General features: G+C 33.2%; 5 protein-coding genes across 6 annotated transcripts; all 5 read right to left on the bottom strand.

Moving 5' to 3' along the window:
• Positions 1 to 1,575: 1,575 nt before the first annotated feature.
• Positions 1,576 to 18,570, bottom strand: LOC114181168 (uncharacterized). The gene is made up of 3 exons (XM_028067529.2): positions 18,482 to 18,570; positions 3,593 to 3,617; positions 1,576 to 2,671 (listed from the first exon to the last, which is right to left on the bottom strand). Exon 3 carries the CDS (start codon positions 2,644 to 2,646, stop codon positions 1,726 to 1,728), a length of 921 nt encoding a protein of 306 aa, XP_027923330.1. The 5' UTR covers positions 2,647 to 2,671; positions 3,593 to 3,617; positions 18,482 to 18,570; the 3' UTR covers positions 1,576 to 1,725.
• Positions 4,856 to 6,053, bottom strand: LOC146886613 (uncharacterized). Its single transcript, XM_085672542.1, has one exon. The coding sequence runs from the start codon at positions 5,971 to 5,973 to the stop codon at positions 5,065 to 5,067; it is 909 nt and encodes a 302-aa protein (XP_085528668.1). The 5' UTR covers positions 5,974 to 6,053; the 3' UTR covers positions 4,856 to 5,064.
• LOC114182171 (uncharacterized) lies at positions 4,856 to 20,595 on the bottom strand. 2 transcript variants are annotated; one of them, XM_085672540.1, is made up of 2 exons: positions 19,446 to 20,595; positions 4,856 to 5,024 (listed from the first exon to the last, which is right to left on the bottom strand). In XM_085672540.1, the coding sequence occupies exons 1-2, from the start codon at positions 20,417 to 20,419 to the stop codon at positions 5,021 to 5,023; spliced, it is 978 nt and encodes a 325-aa protein (XP_085528666.1). In that variant the 5' UTR covers positions 20,420 to 20,595; the 3' UTR covers positions 4,856 to 5,020. The 2 variants fall into 2 exon arrangements, with proteins under 2 accessions (XP_085528666.1, XP_027924767.2); XM_028068966.2 differs by lacking the exon at positions 4,856 to 5,024 and having other exon boundaries at positions 19,340 to 20,595.
• Positions 7,902 to 9,535, bottom strand: LOC114182170 (uncharacterized). Its single transcript, XM_028068965.2, has 2 exons — positions 9,447 to 9,535; positions 7,902 to 8,943 (listed from the first exon to the last, which is right to left on the bottom strand). Exon 2 carries the CDS (start codon positions 8,939 to 8,941, stop codon positions 8,036 to 8,038), a length of 906 nt encoding a protein of 301 aa, XP_027924766.1. The 5' UTR covers positions 8,942 to 8,943; positions 9,447 to 9,535; the 3' UTR covers positions 7,902 to 8,035.
• On the bottom strand, positions 12,669 to 18,580 carry LOC114182172 (uncharacterized). Its single transcript, XM_085672271.1, has 5 exons — positions 18,461 to 18,580; positions 17,404 to 18,295; positions 14,784 to 14,863; positions 13,728 to 13,791; positions 12,669 to 13,613 (listed from the first exon to the last, which is right to left on the bottom strand). The coding sequence occupies exons 2-5, from the start codon at positions 18,272 to 18,274 to the stop codon at positions 12,739 to 12,741; spliced, it is 1,890 nt and encodes a 629-aa protein (XP_085528397.1). The 5' UTR covers positions 18,275 to 18,295; positions 18,461 to 18,580; the 3' UTR covers positions 12,669 to 12,738.
• Positions 20,596 to 21,537: the final 942 nt, after the last annotated feature.

Here is a 21,537-nt window from a genome sequence, read left to right as displayed (position 1 = left end):
AGAATATATCAATATAATCAATTATCGATAGAGTTGGTTACTTCAATTACAAATTAAAGTATAAATTTTAAACCCGATCTAGTTCTAAAAGTCTTTAAATAGAAGGCTCTACAAAGTTAAAAGTGAATCTCCCCTTTTTGGAGAACTTTCCCTTTTGGAGGAGAGAGAGAACTTAATTCTTTAGTGGAGACACATTCTGAAGGTTAGAGACATTCATCATTATTATTTTTCTAGTATTCAGAATGTATAAGAGTAATTAACTCCCTTATTCATAGGAGTTGGACATAATGTATCTTCAATCTTTGTCATTTCTACTATTCAATATATTTATTTTTTATTACTCTTATATTTCTATTCTCGATCTTAATTGCATGAATTGATCAATTACATATTTGTGGATATATGATCATTAAACACAATATTAGAACCTAGACTATAATAGAACAACTAAGTGAATTTTGAGCATTTAGACATAGAGTTCATCGTTGGTTATTCCTAACATCCAAATTTAATGTTTTATGTGAACTTTTAATAAGAAAAAGTCTAAGACATTATAGAGTTCTTATTAATAAGTTTATACTTGTTTCTAAAACATTCTAACTTATTAAATAGTGGTGTGAATGGTAGAGTAGAAATTGAAATTATATTATTTATTGTTTGTCATATTGATTTGATGCATGAAATCTAACCAGAATAAAATCTTTATCCGATAGTAATTTCATAAATTTTATTGCTCTCTGACTCTTAGATTTATTTCATACACATTAACAATTTTCAAGTACTTAACCTTAATCAATAAATAATCATAATTTTTCTAAACAACATGCCTCTCCTTAAAAAATGATATCTAAACTTATCCATTTGGTATACTAATCAATAACAATGACTCCAACTATTCTATTAGTCTATTTGACCGCTTCTTTTCCTCAAGCAATGACACACAACTCACAACTATTATTGTCGAACTCAGATAACAATGCACACTTCTCAGGTCTTGTATTGAACTCAATTTTTATTAAAATAAAATAAATTAAACATAAACAAATATTACATATAATCAATTATTCGATTTTAAGATATTTTGGACAGTATATAGTTAGTTGTTATGTTTTGTTATCATGTATAACTATAACTCTTATTTCTTGTAATATGAGATTTATAAGAACCTATTTTAGTTGAGATTTAAGTTTATCATATTATTTTTTATTCTTATTTTCAATATTCCAAAAGTGATGAGTGTGTTAAAAATTACATGACAGTTAAAGATAAAACTAAAATTATAATATATAAGTGAGAATAAATCTCATAATAAAATAAAAAATTATAAATGATAAAAGTTTAATTGATAAATGTTTTGTACTCTAGATTAAAATTAAAATGGATTAAAAGAGGAATGACAATTGATATTTCAATTTTTCTACTTTCAATTGTCCTTTTCTGTTTTTTCTTACACATAAATCTAAAACTGATAATATTATAATACATTTTTTTTTTCATATGATTAAACTCAGTTTACGAAGATCAAGGGTAAGTGTTTCCGGCATGATTCAAATGATTACATTTTTTTTTCTCATCTTTTAGCATAACAAGAAACTCTCCATTAATTTTCTTATGTTAAAGGACTTGAACAGAACTTAATAACTAAGGAAAAACATTATAACACTAATTATACATAATATCTACACTACCATTTATCATGCAGAAACTGATTCTGGTTCATTCAAGTTATGTCCACCATTTATTAAAGTTAACTTTGTTTGCATGAATCATACTACCGATGCCATCCCCACTGAACCTTCCCTTATTTGATGCATTTTGTTGGCCTCCATGAGATGCTGCTGGTGTTGGAACATTCGTGTCACTGTCTTCACTCTCAGACACCCATCTACGCTGCCATTGTTGCAGATTCTTGCAATGAGGACATGCAGAACGCTTCCACTTCCCACTTCGAACCACTTCTTCAATCATGTAAAGCAACGCCAAACTAGGGTGTTCCTCAGGGCCCTCTACGCTAAAATCTAATTCCCCATTCTGCACTCCAATCTTCACCAAAACCGAAAACCCTATATCCACACCTCTACCACTATTCACGTAATAATGCGCCAACGTAACCATGTACGGTTGTTTTTCATTGCTTCTCTTCTTCTTCTCCATCACGAAAACACCCATCCTACTCCCATACCCATATGCGTAAAACGATGTTCCTGCCGTGCTCCTCTCACGCCTCTTTTTCATGTAGTCTGGTTCCAAGTACCTGCAACTCTGATGAAATGCTACGTCAAGAACACCGTCTTCTTCGTCATCTTTTTGCAGCGTTATGGAAAATAACTCGGTTGGGTGAGTTGGAAGAGCTGCATGCTTTTCTTTGATGTGCCTGTTGTTTGCTTCAGGAATATAATCTTTGATATTGATCAGTAACTTTTCTTCGGCTGGAACTGTTTTTGTGGTTTTTACTATGGAAAGTGTACATGTTGTTATTCTGTCTACGTTGTACGAGAGTTCCCACGTTTGGCTCCTTGAGAAACTGTTCTCTTTTTCTTTTATCCGTCCTGTTTTCACGCTAATGCTAGCTGCTTTCCCCAGTTTGATATCGTAAGAATACTTTCCATTTCCAAGAAGACGAAGGCCGCTAGGACTATTCCCCATTATGCAACAATTTCCACTAATGTATCTGCACACATATCAATAACATTGAGTCGTCGGATATTTCACGTGGACTAGAGATAAGATGGTCAGAAGTTTCAAATTAATTAGAGATAAAACTAATTTATAATATATAAATAAATAAAAATCTTGTCTTATAAGCTAATTATATGAGATTGCATGAGTTTTAAAGTCCATTTATTAACATAATATTAGAACAAAACTTATTTTACAAGTTAATTTTTGTAGGATTAAGTTAACCTCGTAATTTATTTTTAACATTTTTAAATACGGACAAAACTCAAGAATTAGCTCTGTTATTTAGAATTTCACCTTACTATATTCAATCGATTTTAATATACAATTTTACTATTAAGATTTTGAATTTGGATTTTCTGTCAGTTTTTTGTGGACTGTTTCTTTATTGTGTTTTCATAATACACCGATTACCACAAATTTTAACGATTTAAAATATATTAAAAAGATACTTAAAATACAAGTACAGTGTATTTTTAATGTCCAGCACAGGAAAATATCAAAAAAATTAGTAGAAAATCTGGATTCGGAGATTTTCGAAATAGAAAGATGAATTTTGAAGTTGAAATTTTTTTCCAGTCCTGAATACAAGTGATTGTCTAACTGGGGAATCAAATCACCGGTATCTCATCGGAAAAATTTGTGAAACAAGGAATAAAAAGTTAAGATAAGAACCGACAAAAAATTGGCAGAGATTAAAGATGGAGAGGCCATTGAAGGTTATCAGAGAGATAATCATTTCACTTTCTTCCCAATATTAAAAAAAATTACTTTCTGCGGTTAATTAATGTATAGGAATCAAAAAATCTATGCAGATAAAGATGTAGAAAAACAAATGCTGTGAGAAAAGCAAAAGAACTAATTATCCTAAAACTGGAAAGATCAACGTAGCTAGACGTAAATCCAGCCATACCTGCACCTGCAAGCAACTCGACCACCTCAATGGATTTTTTCGATAATTCCGATGTGAAGACGAAGAATTTGGTGGTGCAGTTCATTGGTGTGTGCACATATGGAAAGAATATAAATAGATAGATTATAGATTCTTCCCACAGTAACATGAAGGGAAGCGTTAATCTTCCGCAGAATAATTTAGATGGCATCTAATTCTAAACATTATCACCATCTTTATCTTATCTTTTGGAACATAATTCTCATCATGTTTATCACCAACATCTCAATCATAAGCTAAAACATAAAAGTTTTCTCCAATCGTGTTATGCACTATGTTGGCTTAGCCTTTCACTCTCATCTGTTGTTCAACTGTTCATTCTTCTGGTTTTTTAGGTTCTTTATCCCAAAATTCACAGCACCCACTTTTGCTCACTCCCTCACCACTTGACCTTGCTACTAATTACTAATTCTTCTGTTTGATGTATTTACTTGCCAAAGACTATGCGAATATCTACAAAAACAACTTTTAGGGATCGCAAAATTCTGCATGCACCATTTAATGAAATTAAAATGCTTATATTTCAGTTTATATTTCACAATCACTTTCATGTATCTCATAAAAGATAATCATAATATCGTATGAATTTTATTATTAAATCTTTTGTGGAACATTGAACCTATTTTGAGCCTTGACAAATTATTATATTACAATAATGACCACATGAGTACAGGTTGTTGAGCAGGTACAATATTAAAAATTAATTCTTTTTCAATGGTTACACGCGTATAAACATGTATTTTTACTGATTATAATATCTGTATATTATTATTTTATTATAATATAAAAGAGATTATCTCTTTTAATGTAGATATGAGAGATGTAAATCAGGGTATATAATCTCCGAATCTTTGATATATTTATGGTGGGAGTAGTTCGAGTGTTAGTTAAAATTTTACATCGAATAAAAATACACAAAGTTAAACACCGTATAAGAATAAAGACTCATAATATTTTAGGAATTCAAGTATGAGTCTAAGTTTTACATTGGCTAAATGATAGAAATGAGAAAGTAGAGCACTATATAAGAATAAAGACCCATAAGCTATTGTCTTAAGATTTTGGGAGTTGAGAGTGATGTTGATGTCTTATGTGGTTGGGCTGAGGTCTCTTTGTTGTTTGTTCTCCCCAATAAAACCTCCTTCTGTGTAATCTAACATAACATTATCTTAAAGTTTGAGATTAAAAATGATGTCAAATATTTTATATATATAATCCATATGATAAAATATAAATATCCTCTCTTTTACTATTTATTATAGAGAGATAAAGTTCAAAGAACATGCAAGCACCCTTTATTATTAGGGTTACACACAAAGACATTGGACATGTTATTATTAGGTTACTAATAACAGAAGCTGCTATATTACAGTACAGAAACTGCAGCTCCTACATATATATGTTCTTCCACAAACACTTTTGTTTTCAGATCGCTAATGCGGATAAATCATATTATTAAAAGTATTTCTCTCATAGAAATTACCATTGCCATCACCTCCAAACTTGCCACCATTAGAAATCAGTCTTGAATTATCTTTGCCGCTTCCACCCTCAGATTCTTCACTCTCACACAGTTCTCCGTTCTGCTTCTTGGGATGTTTAGCACAGTGAGGGCACATGTCACGATGCCAATACGCGTGTCTGATGACTTCATCGAACATGTACAATAATGCAGAAGAAGGGTGTTGTTCAGGGCCATCCACCGTTATAGTCAAACTGCCACGGATTGATCGAATCTTTGCGAACATAGAAAGCCCAAAATCTGGTCTCATCTTGTGAGGATTAATGCCTGAACTAGTAACATGATAGTGCGCCATAATCACTTCAAAAGGGGGTTGTTGCTCACTCTTTTTCTTCCTTTCAAGGAGAATGAGACCTCCTTTTTGTCCCTCACCATACATATACATGTCGATATCCGTAACAGTGCCCGATTTGCTGTTAAACTTCTTGTTCTCATAGTGCGTTACCGGTGAATAAAAGCCAGAGATGGGTTGGGGATATACCAGGAAATAATCTGCGTCTCCATCTATTGTTCGCGAGTCTAAAACGAAATCGAACTCTGCAACAGCTCCACAGCTTCTGCGTATCAGGCTCCGAAGTTGTAAGTATATACCCTTCACTTTTTTAGTATTGTCAAGTGCTATTGTTAGCTGTAGTGCACAGGTTGAAGCACCTACTTCGTATGTCATGTTCCACATCTCCAAGAGACCACCGTTTTGTTGCCTCATAACTTGCCTTTCTGATAAAGAAATGGAAGTATATCTCCCCAGCTGAACGTGGTAAGGGTCATACCCAGTTCCACCATTGCTGAGAAGACCACCGCTGCGTAGAATGTTACCCATTGCAATATATACACACAACCAAGCACCAATATGGTACAACCTAGAGACTTGGAATGGAGTACCTTTTGCAGTGATTTACCCAAAACAAAGTTGAAGGGTGCTGTGTTGTTCAGCTCTGCATGCTCGGGATGTTCATAAGAAGGGAGATTTATTAACACAGATTATAGAATCTTGCATATTACCCGAGAGGGAAGCGTTATTCTTCTGCAGATTATTTGATTTGCATAGCATCTAATTCTCTCTATTGTCTTGTTCACTTTGTTCTGGTGCTCCTTTTCTTGATCTATTGTTTCACTTGTTTATTCATATCTACGTCATTCATCTGGCGTATGCATATTGCCCTTTTATTGCGTTTAGTGTTCAAGTCACGTTTTTCTTATTAGGATAACGAAGATTTAAGGTTAAATACGTGTTTTGTATCTTAATTTAATTTTTTTTAGTAAAAATTAGAATTAGTTCCTTTTTAAAATTTTGGATTAATTTGAATCTGTGTCAAATGGATAATCGATTCAAGTACGGTCATAAAATACATTTAAAACATCAAATAAACTTCACAAAATTTGATTAAAATAAATAAATTTATACCTTTCTAAAGTTGAAAATTAAATTGAGACAAAGTTTTAGATAAAAGACTAATTTCAGTTTTCATCGAAAATTAGAGTAAAAAATATATTTAACTAAAGAATTAAAAAATAAAATGAGACCTTGTTCTAAGAGATATTTTCAAAATACTTATAAATATAATAAGAAACTATTAATTGAAAACATAGTTTACACAATAAAAAAATTCATTAAAAAGACGGATTAATTTTGGAATAAAGAAATTGCATGATGTATTAATTTATCTTTGAAAATAAAAATAAATAAAATGATAAAGATAGAAATATGGAATTTCTCATAATTTAATGGCTTAATTGATTAGGTCCGTCCAGTTGAAAATGAAAGTGACACTTGAATTCAGCCAATATTGACTTCTTGTGTTAGATTTCACATAACTTTATTCCCCTGCTTCTATTAATTGTTTGAAACTTTGAATTAACGGTTTTAGATTCAATAAAAACAGATTCCATGAAGAAATAATTGCATGTTATCAGGAATAGATGCACAAAGCAATAATTCCTAAAACGTGTATATATATATATATATATATATATATATATATATATATATATATATATATATATATATTTGGCACTATTATCAAATAAATATTACTAGTTTAGTGCTTTGCAGCAACAGAAAATGAAAGAAAAATATGGATAGGGTTAAGTTAACTTATAGTTATCTCCCATCAAATTCAATTGTGGAATGCACAAAAGAACAATACTTATAATGCTATGTGGTAAAATGCGTCAGAAATACCGAAAGAGTAAAAAATGATGAATTTGTTAGTGTACTACAAGAATATGATGAAATTGAAATATGATAAAAAAACCAAAAAAATAAAATAATAATAACATACATACAATATTTACAAAGACAACATCAACACCAACCGATTAGAAGCACTGTAATGAAAAGGGTAACATATATATATAAAAAAAAACTGAGACAGACCATTTGATATTAAAAAAATTCAAAAAAAAAATTCAAAAATTCAAAAAATATTAAAAGAATTCAAAAAATCCAGAAATTGACACGTGACGTTGATTTTAACATTGTCCGGTCAAAGTTAACGCTGAGGACCAAATTGAGTCATTTTTTAAAAAATAATGACCAAATTGAGATGACGAAAAACCTAAGGACCAAACTGAAATTTCATAACAAATAGAGGGATCAAAAGAGTAATTTAACCTATATATTACATGTAAAAAGTTCTTTTAACACCATTTGATAATTCTTATAAAGATAAATTAGTCTTAATAAGAATTAAGTTTTATATTTCTAGAAGAAAAAGTAAATAGTAATTAAAAGACAATATCAAATCATAATAAAAAAAAAAGACAATAATATTTTAATTACTAAATTTTTGACAACTTTTTCTTATAACATTTATCATGTCATAAGTGGTTAAAAAAATATGGTCTCAAAATATCGGTATCCATATTACATATCTGCCGGGTTATCGGAATCTCCACCATTTATTGAAGTTAACTTCCTTTGCTTGAATCATACTACCGATGCCATCGCCGTTGAAGCGTCCCTTATTTGCTGTGTTTTGTGAGCCTCCATAACGTGGCGGTGCCGGAAAAGGTGCGTCGCTGTCTTCTTCACTCTCAGACAGCCATCTACGGCGCTGCGATTGGATATTCTTGCAATGAGGGCATGCAGAAGGGTTCCACGACGCCGTTTGAATCACTTCTTCGATCATGAAAAGTAACGCCGAAGTAGGGTGTTCCTCAGGGCCATCGACGCTAAAATCTAACACCCCATTATTCACTCCGATCTTCACCACAACTGAAAAACCCATATCAACACCACAACCACTCCCACTATTCACGTAATAATGCGCCACGGTTACCATGTACGCTAGTTTTTCATTGCTCTTCTTCTTCTTCTTCACCACAACAAAAAGACCCTTCCTTGTTCCACACCCATATGCCCAAAACTGCGTTTCTACCTCGCCCCTCCGTGATACACCTTGCTTTCTTACTTCCCCTGCCGCTAAGGGATCATTATCATTCAAAACATATACGGAAAACAGACCAGTTTCATTTTTTCCCTTTTCCATTTTTACGCCAAAATTTTGACGTGGTTCGGGACGAACAACCTTTGAATCCCCCTCTGTTTCTTCGTCGGCATCGCAATCTGCTACTTCGACGAATATTACATCATTACCTAAATTTTTGTCGGTGGTTTTGAATACGCAAAGAACAGAAGATGTCATTCCGTCTACGTCGTACACGAGTTTCCAGCGTGGCCTCTTTTCATCTTTTAACACGCTAATGGTAGCCGCTTCGCCCATTTTAATATTGTAAGAATACTTTCCGTTTCCTAGAAGACGAGTGCCGCTTGGACTGTTCCCCATTTCTGTGCAACAATTTTGCCACATTAATCCATGTTCACTTGGAATCAATATGGTGAGAATAGTTGAAGTGTGAGTAAAAAAAGTCTCACATTAAATAAAATAGACAAAGTTAAACACTATATAAAAATAAAGACATATGGTACCATTGTCTTAAAATTATAGATTAAAGTAGTATCAAATATCTTATATATGTAAAACTAATATCATGTAATATGGAATAACAATCTTCTCGATGACTATAATCATAAAATATATATATATAAATATATATATATAAAATATAACCTAACATGTAAAAAATTGCCAGAGATTAAAGATAGAGCGATAACCGTTTCACCTTACTCCAAACATTAAAAGATTAGTTTCTGGGATTAAGGGAACCTATATAGGAAGCAAAATCTATGCTGATAAAAATGTAGAAAAGCAAATGCTGTAAGAAAAGCAAACAACTAATTATCCCAAAACGTGGAAAGATAAACCTAGTTAGACATAAATCCAACCATACCCGCACGTGCAACTCGACCACCTCAATCGATTTTTTCGAGAATTCCGATGAACTTGAAGACGAAGAAGTTGGTGTTGCAGTTCATATTGCTGTGTGCACATAAGAATATAAATAGATAGATTATAGATTCTTCCCACGGTAATATCAAGGGAAGCGTTTATCTTCCGCAGAATAATTTAGATGGCATCTAATTCTTGCTCCAATATATCATCATGCTCTTGCACTTACTTTTATTAGATTATTTCCATTTGCTGCTTTCATTTTGTTCTTACTAGACTTTAGCAATAAACCACTTGCATTGCATTATGATCAAGACTCTATAACCGGCCAGAGTCTTAGGTCTACTCCTAACATCTAATTTGAAACTGGTTTCCACTTAATCCCAAATCAGTAAAACAAACATAATTTAATTCACAAATATAAAATAACATACTTTAATAGATATAACAATACTAATACAAGAGAATTGCAAAGGGTTACATCCTTGCTTCAACATTTAAAGATGTTCAACTCCTCATAATAGATGAATACAATATAAGATATTGAAGAATCATCCTCTCTTAAGTCCTCTATTAATGTTTACTAAGTACAAAGATAAGTGCCTATGAAGCTCTTTAAAAATATCTCAAAAGAACCACTCCAAAAAGTCTTTCTAAACAAAGGTGCAACTCTGTTTTTATAAATTGTTTAGTACAGTGCTCAACAGTGTACTTATTGCTCCCGCAACATAGGTTTCCTTCCTGATTGAGTTTCCTTTGTGGTTCAGGTCATGTTCTTGTGTTGCAGCTCTAGAGATAACTTCCTAGAGAAGGAGTTTTTATGGCTTAGCCTCAGGTTCAGAACTTGATGCTTCCTTTGATGCTTCCTTTTGCAATAAGTTTACTTTTGTGGCTTAAGCTTCATCATTGCTGCTCATATGCACCAGTGTTAGTTTTGGTCAAAATTGCTTAAAATTCATATATTTTCTTTATTTTGTCACTTTGACTCTATTGATATTGGAAATTGGAAAATAATTAAAATTGGGGTGATTTATACAAAAATTCAACAAAAGCAAAATAAGATAATTGCCTAATTCATCTCAAAATTATCTTATATTGGACACTTATATAAAATGGTTAGCAATGATTGAGAGTTTCCCACATAGTGTAAATATATTCTTTAGTTACATGAAAAAAAAAAAGAGACTTGGTTAAGTGAGTTCAATGAAATGGTTAAATCTATTATAAATTTGGTTAAATGATTATATGATATTGGACCACCACTTGGCCTTTAACAATAATCTTTTTAAAGTTTTGAGTTATTTTAATTAAGAATAAGCAAGGGTTGAGTGTTTGTTGAAACACACTACGATTACTGTTGATTTAGGCCATGAGAAAAAAAAAATGGGTTAAGTGAATTCAAATAAGTGGTTAAACATGTTATAAAATTAGTTAAATGATGAAATTACCCTGTACAACCGCTTGACATTCAATTAATTTGGACAAAACCTATCAAATTCATTATTTTAGAATGGTTAACAACGATTCAGAAAGCGAACACCTTTGCGCCTGATTCGAATCTCAAAGTCATCCCCGAGCATTGTTAGATTTACAGAAGACGAGGTTTTACTGGAAAGATATAACACTAATAAGACCTTTTAAAATCTTGATGTTAGGTTTTGAAGGAGGGGTATTAGTGGGGAGATACAACATTAATGAGATCCGAGTACAACCACATAATGAATTGACACCACTTTCAATCCAAAACCTTAAGGCAATGGATTTATGGGTATTTTATTTTAATACAGTGTTATGCTTTCTCATCTCTAGTCAATATAGGACTTACACTCACACTTTTGTATTCCTAAGGAGCACATCAGCCATCTTCGCAGCAACTTCGAACCTTCGTCGGAGCAGAACGAAGAAGGCGAGTCCCCTTCGCTGCAGAACGCGCCTCATCACGAACCCCACATTCACATCATACAGCAAGACGCAGACGGTTGAATTTGGTAGACTATAAGTTATCTCCACCACCACTTTTAAAGTTAATTTTAGTTGCTTGAATTATACTACCGTTAGCATCCCCATTGAAGCGTCCCATATTTGCTGTGTTTTGTGAGCCTGCATGGCGGCGCCGGAGAAGGGGTGTCGCTGTCTTCACTCTCAGATAGCAATCTACGCTGCCATTGGAGATTCTTGCAATGAGGGCATGCAGAAGGGTTCCACTTCCCAGTTCGAACCACTTCTTCAATCGCCCATTACCCACTCCGATCTTCACCATAACTGAAAAACCTATGTCTACACCACTTCCACCACCTGGAAATATACATAAATCCCATCATACCTGCAAGTTCGACTCGACCACCTGAATGAATTTTTTCGATAATTCCGATGAACGTGAAGACGAAGAATTTGGTGATTGGTGCGTGCATATATGGAAAGAATATAAATAGATAAGTTATAGATTCTTCCCACTGTAACATCAACATCAAGGGAAGCGTTAATCTTCCGCAGAATAATTTAGATGGCATTTAATTCTACAAATTATCACCCATCTCTATCGTATTTCTTGTAGTGTATAGATGTAATAGTGGCTTCTTGATCATCATTTGTTTGTATGAACTCTAGGACATCTAAGGATGGTGTAATGTAATGACCGTAGTAACTTCATCATCATATTGTGTTTTATTAACTTTGAGACATCTAAGAAATGTACACAAGTTTCTATTTTTATTTTGGCCTGGTATATAATGATATATTCTCTCATATCAGCACATCAAATATATATATATATATATATATATATATATATATATATATATATATATATATATATATATAATGTAATTCTCTATCATATATCAAATGTTATTCTTGCTCAGATTCTTTTAATTATGAAGAATTATTTTTTGACAAACTTAACAAAATTTATAAAAATAGAATTAAAGTAAATTAATTTTTTATTTTTTAATTAAAATAAAGTAATAAAATAATATTTTTTTACCTAAATAAAAAATTTGTCATAACTTTGTTAAAAATAATATTTGTCATAACTTTGTTAAAAATATTGTGTTAATATTTCTCATATTTTCTACCCACTTTGATTTTTGTCTTTTCCACTCGTTAATTCCATTATTTTTCATTGATTCTTCCAAATCCATGTCCAACTTTTGCAAAGCAGACTATGAAAACCTCCGAACCATTGTCTAATATCAAATTTCTATTCAACTAATAAAATCGTGCATTTCATAACTCAAAAACAGAATTTTCATTAAAATTCGTTAATCCTATAACATGTGCACACTATATATAAGTCATTTCCACCATTTCCCAAAGTAATTTTCATTCGAAAACTTAACTTCCTTTGCTCGAATCATACTACCGTTAGCATCCCCATTGAAGCGTCCCATATTTGCTGTGTTTTGTGAGCCTCCATAACGTGGCGGTGCCGGAAAAGGGGCGTCGCTGTCTTCACTCTCAGACAGCCATCTACGGCGCTGCGATTGGATATTCTTGCAATGAGGGCATGCAGAAGGGTTCCACGTCCCTGTTCTAACCACTTCTTCGATCATGTAAAGTAATGCCGAAGAAGGGTGTTCCACAGGGCCATCTACATTAAAATCTAATCGCCCATTATTCAATCCAATCTTCATCACAACTGAAAAACCCAAATCCAGTTCACTTGCACCCTTATCTCCATCACTAGCAGTATTCACGTAATAGTGTGCTATGGTTACCATGTACCCTCCTTCTTCATGGCTCTTCTTCTTTTTCTGCGTAATAAGAAGACCTTTCCTTGTTCCATACGCATATGGCAAAGTGCACGTTCGTATGTCGCCCCTCGATGATTGACCATGTTTTGTCGAATGTTTGGCCAAATACCACGGGGCGAACTGTGGAGTTATTCGGCAAACAAGACCAGCTTCTTTTTCATTTTTCACTGTTATGAAAATACGTCCACAATATTCCATTACATTGATGAATAATGTATTATCACGGGTGCTTTTGTCTATGGAAAGTTTACATAACAGTCCGTCTATGTTGTACACGAGTGCCCAAGATGAATTCCCGTCATAAAACTCTTCATCTTTTGTCACGCTAATGGTATCCGCTTTTCCCAGTTTAATGTCGTAAGAAGAATAGTTTCCATTCACCAGAAGACGAGGCCCGCTAGGACTATTCCCCATTTCTATTCAACAATTTCCACCCATCTTTCTATCGGCACACATCACCCATATCAATAACATTCAGTTGTCTTCCAACATGTTGGAAGAATCAATACAGACAAAAACTCAAGTACAACCTGTCTTATTTAGAATTGTTGGGATTATATACATCCGGGTCATGGTTATAGTGATCGAGAGATTCTGGTTGCATATGATTATATGACATTAGTCTTATACATATAAAATATTTGACACCATTTTACACAAAAACTTTAAGGCAATGATGTTATGGATATTTATTCTTATACAGTGTTTAACTTTGTCTATTATATCTAATGTGAAACTTTAACTCACACTTGGATTATTCCCAACAAAAATTTCGTCTTAATATATTTAATCGCATTCGGTACACACTTTTACTCAAATTTTCTAATAATCGGATTTTTATTCTCTAAATTTGACATGATATTGAATTTATTTATTTTTTAAATTTTGATATATTTTAATTTTTAAATTTTAAAAATAAATATAATTATACAAGTTAATACTTTTGGAACTTTAAACCTCTCCATTGACATTGAATGAAGAACGCGTCAAATGTTCTCAAAGATTCCAATTTTAACTTGAGATGCGTTTGATATATAAAAGAAATTTAACTTAAATGAAAAGAATTATATTTCTTATTTTTTAAGTTTTAGATAAAAGTGTATTAACATTTAGAATCCAGATGAATTCTAATTGTGTGTTAAAATTGATCGACTAAAAATATATTTAAATTTTTCGAAATTAGGAAATGAATTTTGGTTTTGAAATTTTTTCTGCAATTCTGAATGTAAGTGATTGTTCCCTATCTTCAGTATTTATTAAGTGAAAATCAAATCACCGGTTTCATAGTATCTCATCAGAAAAAAATTGAAACATGAACTAAAATTAAGAGAAGTAAAGTAGGAGCAGAGATTAAAAATAAAGAGATAACCATTACAAAATTAACAGATAACCTTGTCACTTTCCTTAAATTTTACTGTGTCAGATTAATTAATCTAAGAAACAAAAACCTATCCAGATATTTCTTTTATCATAAAAAGAATATATGCAGATAAAAATATACAAAAACAAACGCCATAAGGAAAGTACACAACTAATTATCCTAAAACTTGAAAGATCAACGTAGCTAGACATAAATTCAACCATACCTGTGCAACTCGACCACCTGAAATGAACTCTTTCGATAATTCCGATGAACGATAAATATAACAATTTGGTGCTGTTGATGCTGTGTTCACATATGGAAAGAATATAAATAGATAGATTGTAGATTCTTCCCACCACAGTGTAACATCAAGGGAAGCGTTAATGTTCCGCAGAATAATTTAGATGGCATCTAATTCTTGCTCCATTATATTATCACTCTTCTATATCTTTGCAACATAATTCTCATCATGCTCTTGCACTTACTTTTATCAGATTCTTTCCATTCAGTGAAGTTGCTGCTTTCATTTTGTTCTTATTAGACTTTAGTATAATTTATCGGTGACGGTTTAAATAAATCACTTAGATCAAGACTCTATAACGAGCTAGAGTCTTAAATATATTTCTAACATCTATTACCAGGAAGAGAATTATTTGGACCAGTAAAACCAATTTATGCTTCAGTTGCTACAAACCCGAGACAGATGGCTTTAGGTGTTAGGATCCGAGGCAGAAGATGGTGATATGCCTCAGTTTTCAATTGACCGAGCCAGAAGGAGGGATAAAAATCTCCAAAACCAGAAACAGTCCATCTCCTTTCTCTGGTGCGCAAAAACCATAACCCTCCTATTTCCCTCTTCGATCCTCTGCGTAAGTTTCATCAAGGAGTTGGAGAAGTGTAGCAATGGAGTGGCGAAAGCATTGCATTCTAAATGGGTTCGTGACGTTGTTGTGTTCGTGACTCTTGTTGCGGTGGTTATGAAGATCTCATGAGGCTTTGCTAAGTAGTGAATCTCGCAACTAGGGTTCGTGATGGCTTGGTTCATATGTTGCAGCGTTGAGTTTTCTGGCGTGGTGGACGTGCGTTGGCCAGGTTCGTTGTGGTTCGTCTGTGTGGAATAATCAATGGCGCGTTCTGGATCATTGGGTTCGTTCCGTCTTGTTGCAACGGGATTTTGGCGAAAAAACTGGTTCGTTTCGTGAGTGCAGGAACGTGAATGAAGCTACACCAATGGTGGTTCGAAGGTACTGCGTCGTTCTCGATCTGCCTGTGGTCGCGCTTCTCGATCATTAGCACTGTTATGATGTCGTTCGTGTGGTGAAGATGGTGTGGAAGGCCAAAGTGGAAGGTGGCAGAAAGTCTTTCCTACTCTGATGCAATTTCCACTCAATCCCAAATCAGTAAAATAAGATGAGTGATCAGTTCATCTAATAACAAACATAAACTAATTCACAAACCAAATATGAAATAAAAGTATATTTTGATAAATATAATTGTACTAATATAAGAGAGCTCGAAACAAAACTTCTTTGATATATATATATATATATATATATATATATATATATATATATATATATATATATATATATATATATATATATATATATATATATATATATATATATATATATATATATATATATATGACATTGGTCTTACATATATAAGTTATTTGACATCACTTTTAACTACAAAACCTTAAGGCAATGAGGTCATGAATATTTATTTTTATATTTCAATTTTCACTAAAAATTAAGGAGACTAAAAACATATTTAACCCTAAAAATCATAAATCAGTTTTTTTTTATCAATAATAACTAATGCAGAAATAAAAGAGTGAGACATTAAGATGCCTCAACCCATGTAAAAAAACAATAATGATCCTATTTCAATATTTATATTTGTCTCCTTACCTGTTTTATTTTTAAAAACACTTTTAACTTATTAGGTATTGTAATAAAAATTGTATTACGTTTTCTTATTTCCTTATTTTTGTAAGTTATTTTTAGGAAAATGATTTTTTGACTACTAAATTTAGACAATTTTGTCTTACAACTTTAGGTGTCATATTTTAAGTGGTTTTCCATTTTCTCATTCTCAATATTTCAAAACCACTTGAAAGATGACATTTCATGTTATAAAAGAAAATTGTTAAAATTTAGTAGTCAAAATATTATTGTCCTTAGGATATATATTTAATATTTTTTTATAATTATTTAAATATTGTTACTTTTTTGTGTGTCCCTTTTTTATAAAAAAAAAATGCTTTTTTATAATTATTTAAGATATATATTGGGTAATTATTTAAATCTGCCTGACTTCTATATCAAATTTTTTTAAAATATATATTTTATAATTTATTTTAGTGAGGGGATCACGGAGGACTAAATCTTGCAGGCTATGAGTATAAATTTTTTATTGAAGTTTTTGATACTGTCTTTTTGTTGAGTATTACACTATATTTGGTATCTTATTATATTTGTCTTTATTGTATATGAAGTTTTGCCTCTTAGATGCTTTAGCTTGTGATCCATTGTCTTTGTTAGTTTTTCGCTAGTTTTGGTTGATGATGTCAAACTTTTACATCTACATACATAGGTTTTGTATTTTTTTTTAAAGGGTTAAAATATTTCACAAGTGCTTTTTTATTTATTTATATTCTTTATTGATAAAAAAAACACATCGGTACCTTAAGTAAAACTATATTTCTTTGTTGTATTTTGAAGATACAACAAACGAATAATACATTAAAATTCAACGGAAAATCCAAATTGATGTATATCAGAAGCAACTTGGAGGATCACACAAGATAAAAGGAGAGTTATTGGCGTGCGTAAGTTATCTCCACCATTTATTAAAGCTAACTTTGTTTGCTCGAATCATACTACCGATGCCATCCCCATTGAAGCGTCCATTATTTGATGTGGTTTGTTGGGTTCCATGAGATGGTGGTGCCGGAAAAGTGGTGTCGCTGTCTTCACTCTCAGACAACCATCGACGCTGCGATTGAATGGTCTTGCAATGAGGGCATGCAGGACGCTTCCACGTCCTTGCTTGAATCACTTCTTCAATCATGTAAAGTAATGCCGAACTAGGATGTTCCACAGGACCATCTACGCTAAAATCTAAATGCCCATGAAGCATTCCAATCTTCACCACTACTGAAAAACCTATGTCTACGCCACCACTTGCACCAAAATTTCCACCACCACCACCACCATTATTCACGTAATAATGCGCTACGGTCACCATGTTGCGTCGTTTTTCATTGCTTCTTTTCATCTCCTGAGAGAGAAAACCCATCCTAGTTCCGCACCCATATGCCCAGTTGAACGTTTCCATATCGCCTATAAATTCCCAATATGCTGCTTCATTCCCTGAGTAATCTCTTTGAAACTCACCATTTGTGCCAAGACCACCGGTTTCTTCGTTTTCTTCCACTACTAGGGTGAACCTTTCACGTGGACGAGGACGAACAGTTTTTGAATAAATACAATCTACGATATCGATGCGTACCTTATTATCACCTGAATTTCTTCCGGCGGTTTTGAGTATGGAAAGTGTAGAAGTCATTCCGTCTACGTCGTACACCAGTTTCCAACCACTCAAATCTTTTGTCACGCTAATGGTGGTCGCTTTGCCCAGTGTAATATTGTAAGAAGAATACTTTCCATTTCCCAGAAGACGAGGACCGCTAGGACTATTCCCCATTGCTATGCTGCAACAACGTATCTGCATAATCATAATCATGAAACATGGTAGTATCGATTTCTCTGCTAATAATTTAGAGAATAAAATTGATTTTATAAATTCAACTCCGATCACTTCCCTTCCAATATTAAAACATTACTTTCTAAGTTTAAAGATCAATCTAGCTAGACATGAATCCAACCATACCTGCACGTGCAACTCGACCACCTCAATGGATTTTTTCGATAATTCCGATGAAGGTGAAGACGAACAATTTGGTGGTGCAGTTCATTGGTTTGTGTACGTATGGAAAGAATATAAATAGATAGATTATAGATTCTTCCCACAGTAACGTCAAGGGAAGCGTTAATCTTCCGCAGAATAATTTAGATGGCATCTAATTCTTGCTCCAATAATTTAGTCACCATATTCAGTAAAACCAATAAGAATTTTATCCACAATCTTTTATCATCATTGTATCTCCATTGAAATTTTGTTTCACCATACAATCCATTGAAGCATTCATTCAAACTTTTTTTATTCGTTCATTCCTCCTCAAAACTGTCTTGAAAGGTTGAAGCTTAACTGTTCTCACCTTTGAATCTCCTTCAAACTCTTGTTGAACCTTTGAATCTCCTTCAAACTCTTGTTGAAGAGTATCTCATGCTTTTCTGGTGGTTTTTGTTCTCATGATCCTTGAAATTACGACAAGTGAAACTCTTTTAATCAACGCAAGAACTCCAATATCTGTGACTTTATTGCTTTCTCATTTTTGCGTGTTGTGTAGTTGTATAGTGGCTTCAGTAACTTGATCATCATACTTTGTTTGTATCTAAGGATAATCATATTGTTTTTGTATGAACTTTGGGACATCTAAGAATGTAAACAAAGTTTCTATTTTCATTTTGGTCTGGTATGTAATGATATTCTCACATATCAGCATATCAATTATATATATAGAATCTAATTCTATCTATATATCAAGTGTTATTCTTGCTCAGTTGTTCGAACTCTTTTGTTGGATTAAGTTTGATTCTTTCCATAGCTAACAGATTATTTTCACTAAAACAAAACATATTCATAGGATTCTCTTTTAACATTTATTATATAGAGAAATAAACTTCAAAGTACAAGCAAATTACACACAAACACACCTTGGACATGTTAGGTTATTAATAATACAAGCTCCTACGTATATGTTCTTCCAGAAACACTCTTGTTTTCAGACCATTGATGCTGATAAATCACATTAAAAACATTTCTCTCATAGAAATTTCCATTACCATCACCACCAAACTTCCCACCATTGGAAATCACTCTTACACTTTTCCCGCTTCCACCCAGAGATACTCCTTTGGGAGTACTATCACTGTCTTCACTCTCAGACTGCCACTGTTCTCCGTTCTGCTTCTTCGGATTTTTAGCGCAGTGAGGGCACATCTCACGATGCCAATAACCATTTCTACTTACTTCATCAAACATGTACAATAATGCAGAAGAAGGGTGCTGTTCAGGACCATCCACCATTATGGTCAAATTCCCACCGATTGATCGAATCTTTGCGACCATAGAAAGCCCAAAATCTGGTTTAATCTTACGGTAATCATTAATGCCTGAACCAGTAGCATGATAATGCGCCAGAGTCACTTCAAAATGTAATAAATGACCACTCTTTTTCTTCCTCTCGAGAACAATAAAACCCCCTTTGTGACCCTCGCCATACAAATACATGTCCATGTCCGAAAAACTACCCGTTTTGTTGTTAACCCTCTTGTGTTGATTGAGTGATGTTGTTGTATGAACGCCGCAGATGGCGAACCAGCGAGGAGATACCACGAAATCGTCTCCATTTATTGTTTGCACGTCTAAAAAGAAATCGAACTCTGCAAGATCTCCACTGCGTTTGGTTGTCTCGCTGCGGAGTTGTAAGCGTAAACCCTTGACGTTTTTAGTATAGTCACATTCTCTTGTTAGTTGTAGTGCACAGGCTGAAGCACCTACTTCGTATGTTATGTTCCAGCTCTCCAAGACTCCACCATTTTGTTGCATCATAACTTGCCTTTCTGATAAAGCAATGGCGGCATATTTTCCCAGCTGAACATGGCAAGGGTCATCCCCAGTTCCGCCATTGCTGAGAAGACCACCGCTGCGTAGAATGTTACCCATTGCAATATATACACACAATGTAAAATATGTGGTACAACCTAGAGACTTGGAATGGAGTACCTTTTGCAGTGATTTACCGAAAACAAAGTTGAAGGGTGCTGTGTTGTTCAGCACCAACAATGCTGAATTTTCTTAGCTCTGCATGCTCGGGATGTTCATAAGAAGGGAGATTTATTAGCAGATATTATAGACTCTTTGGTCCACCATGAAAAGGCATATAGAATCTTGCATATGACCCGCAAGGGAAGCGTTATTCTTCCGCAGATTATTTGATTTGCATAGCATCTAATTCTCTCTATTGTCTTGTTCACTTTGGTCTGGTGCTCCTTTTCTTGATCTGTCATTTAACTTGTTTATTCATCTACGTCATTTCATCTAGGATATACATATTTCCCTTTTTTTATATTGTTACTATGTTTGTGTGGATGAGTAAGTTTTGTTGAGAACTTAGTTAATCACCGAGGTTGTTTTTCCTATCTATAACTAGTAATTAATCTCGTTTAATGTATTGCTGTCAGTTCCGTTAAGGTCAAAGTATGCATTTGAATCAGGTTCAAGTATGCGTTTAGTGCTCAAGTCACGTTAAGCTATCTCAGAGACTATGAATTTAGTTACTTTCAATGAATGAACCTTGTACTGGTACTATGAAGAACACGAACAAGGAACAACTAAAATCGAAAGGTCGTGGTGGATGAAAATGAACAGATATGCAGAGGAAAGGTTGGTATAATGTTGGTATTTAAAATGCATGTTTTAGGTTGAATTACCCTAAATACTTCGTTTATAGTATATTAGTGATTTGCTGATTGAAAAAAAATAAATAAAACATAATAATCTTTTCACAGTTACTGAAAGGGATGCATTATTCTTGGGTAGGTTATTTTAATCACGCAGCATCTGGTTCTATTTCACATTATCTGCAAAGCTTTATTCTGCAGCAGACTAATTCAATTTCACAGCATCTAATTCCATACCCTGTGTTTCCATCGCACTACCATGTGTATCTTCTTCACTCATTATGTTGCTCTTTTTTTAATTTGTTCGATTCTCTTAAACTTGATTGTTTCTTTTTAGCTACTAATATGCTTGTTTGATTTCTCTTTTACAGATTGAAAAAA

The sequence above is a fragment of the Vigna unguiculata genome, chromosome 4 (genome assembly GCF_037176805.1).
Source record: "Vigna unguiculata cultivar grain cowpea cultivar isolate G323 ecotype 2 chromosome 4, ASM3717680v1, whole genome shotgun sequence".
NCBI classification, from domain to species: domain Eukaryota; kingdom Viridiplantae; phylum Streptophyta; class Magnoliopsida; order Fabales; family Fabaceae; genus Vigna; species Vigna unguiculata.
Note: the sequence above shows the minus strand (reverse complement) of the source record. Positions and strands in the feature narration are given on the sequence as shown.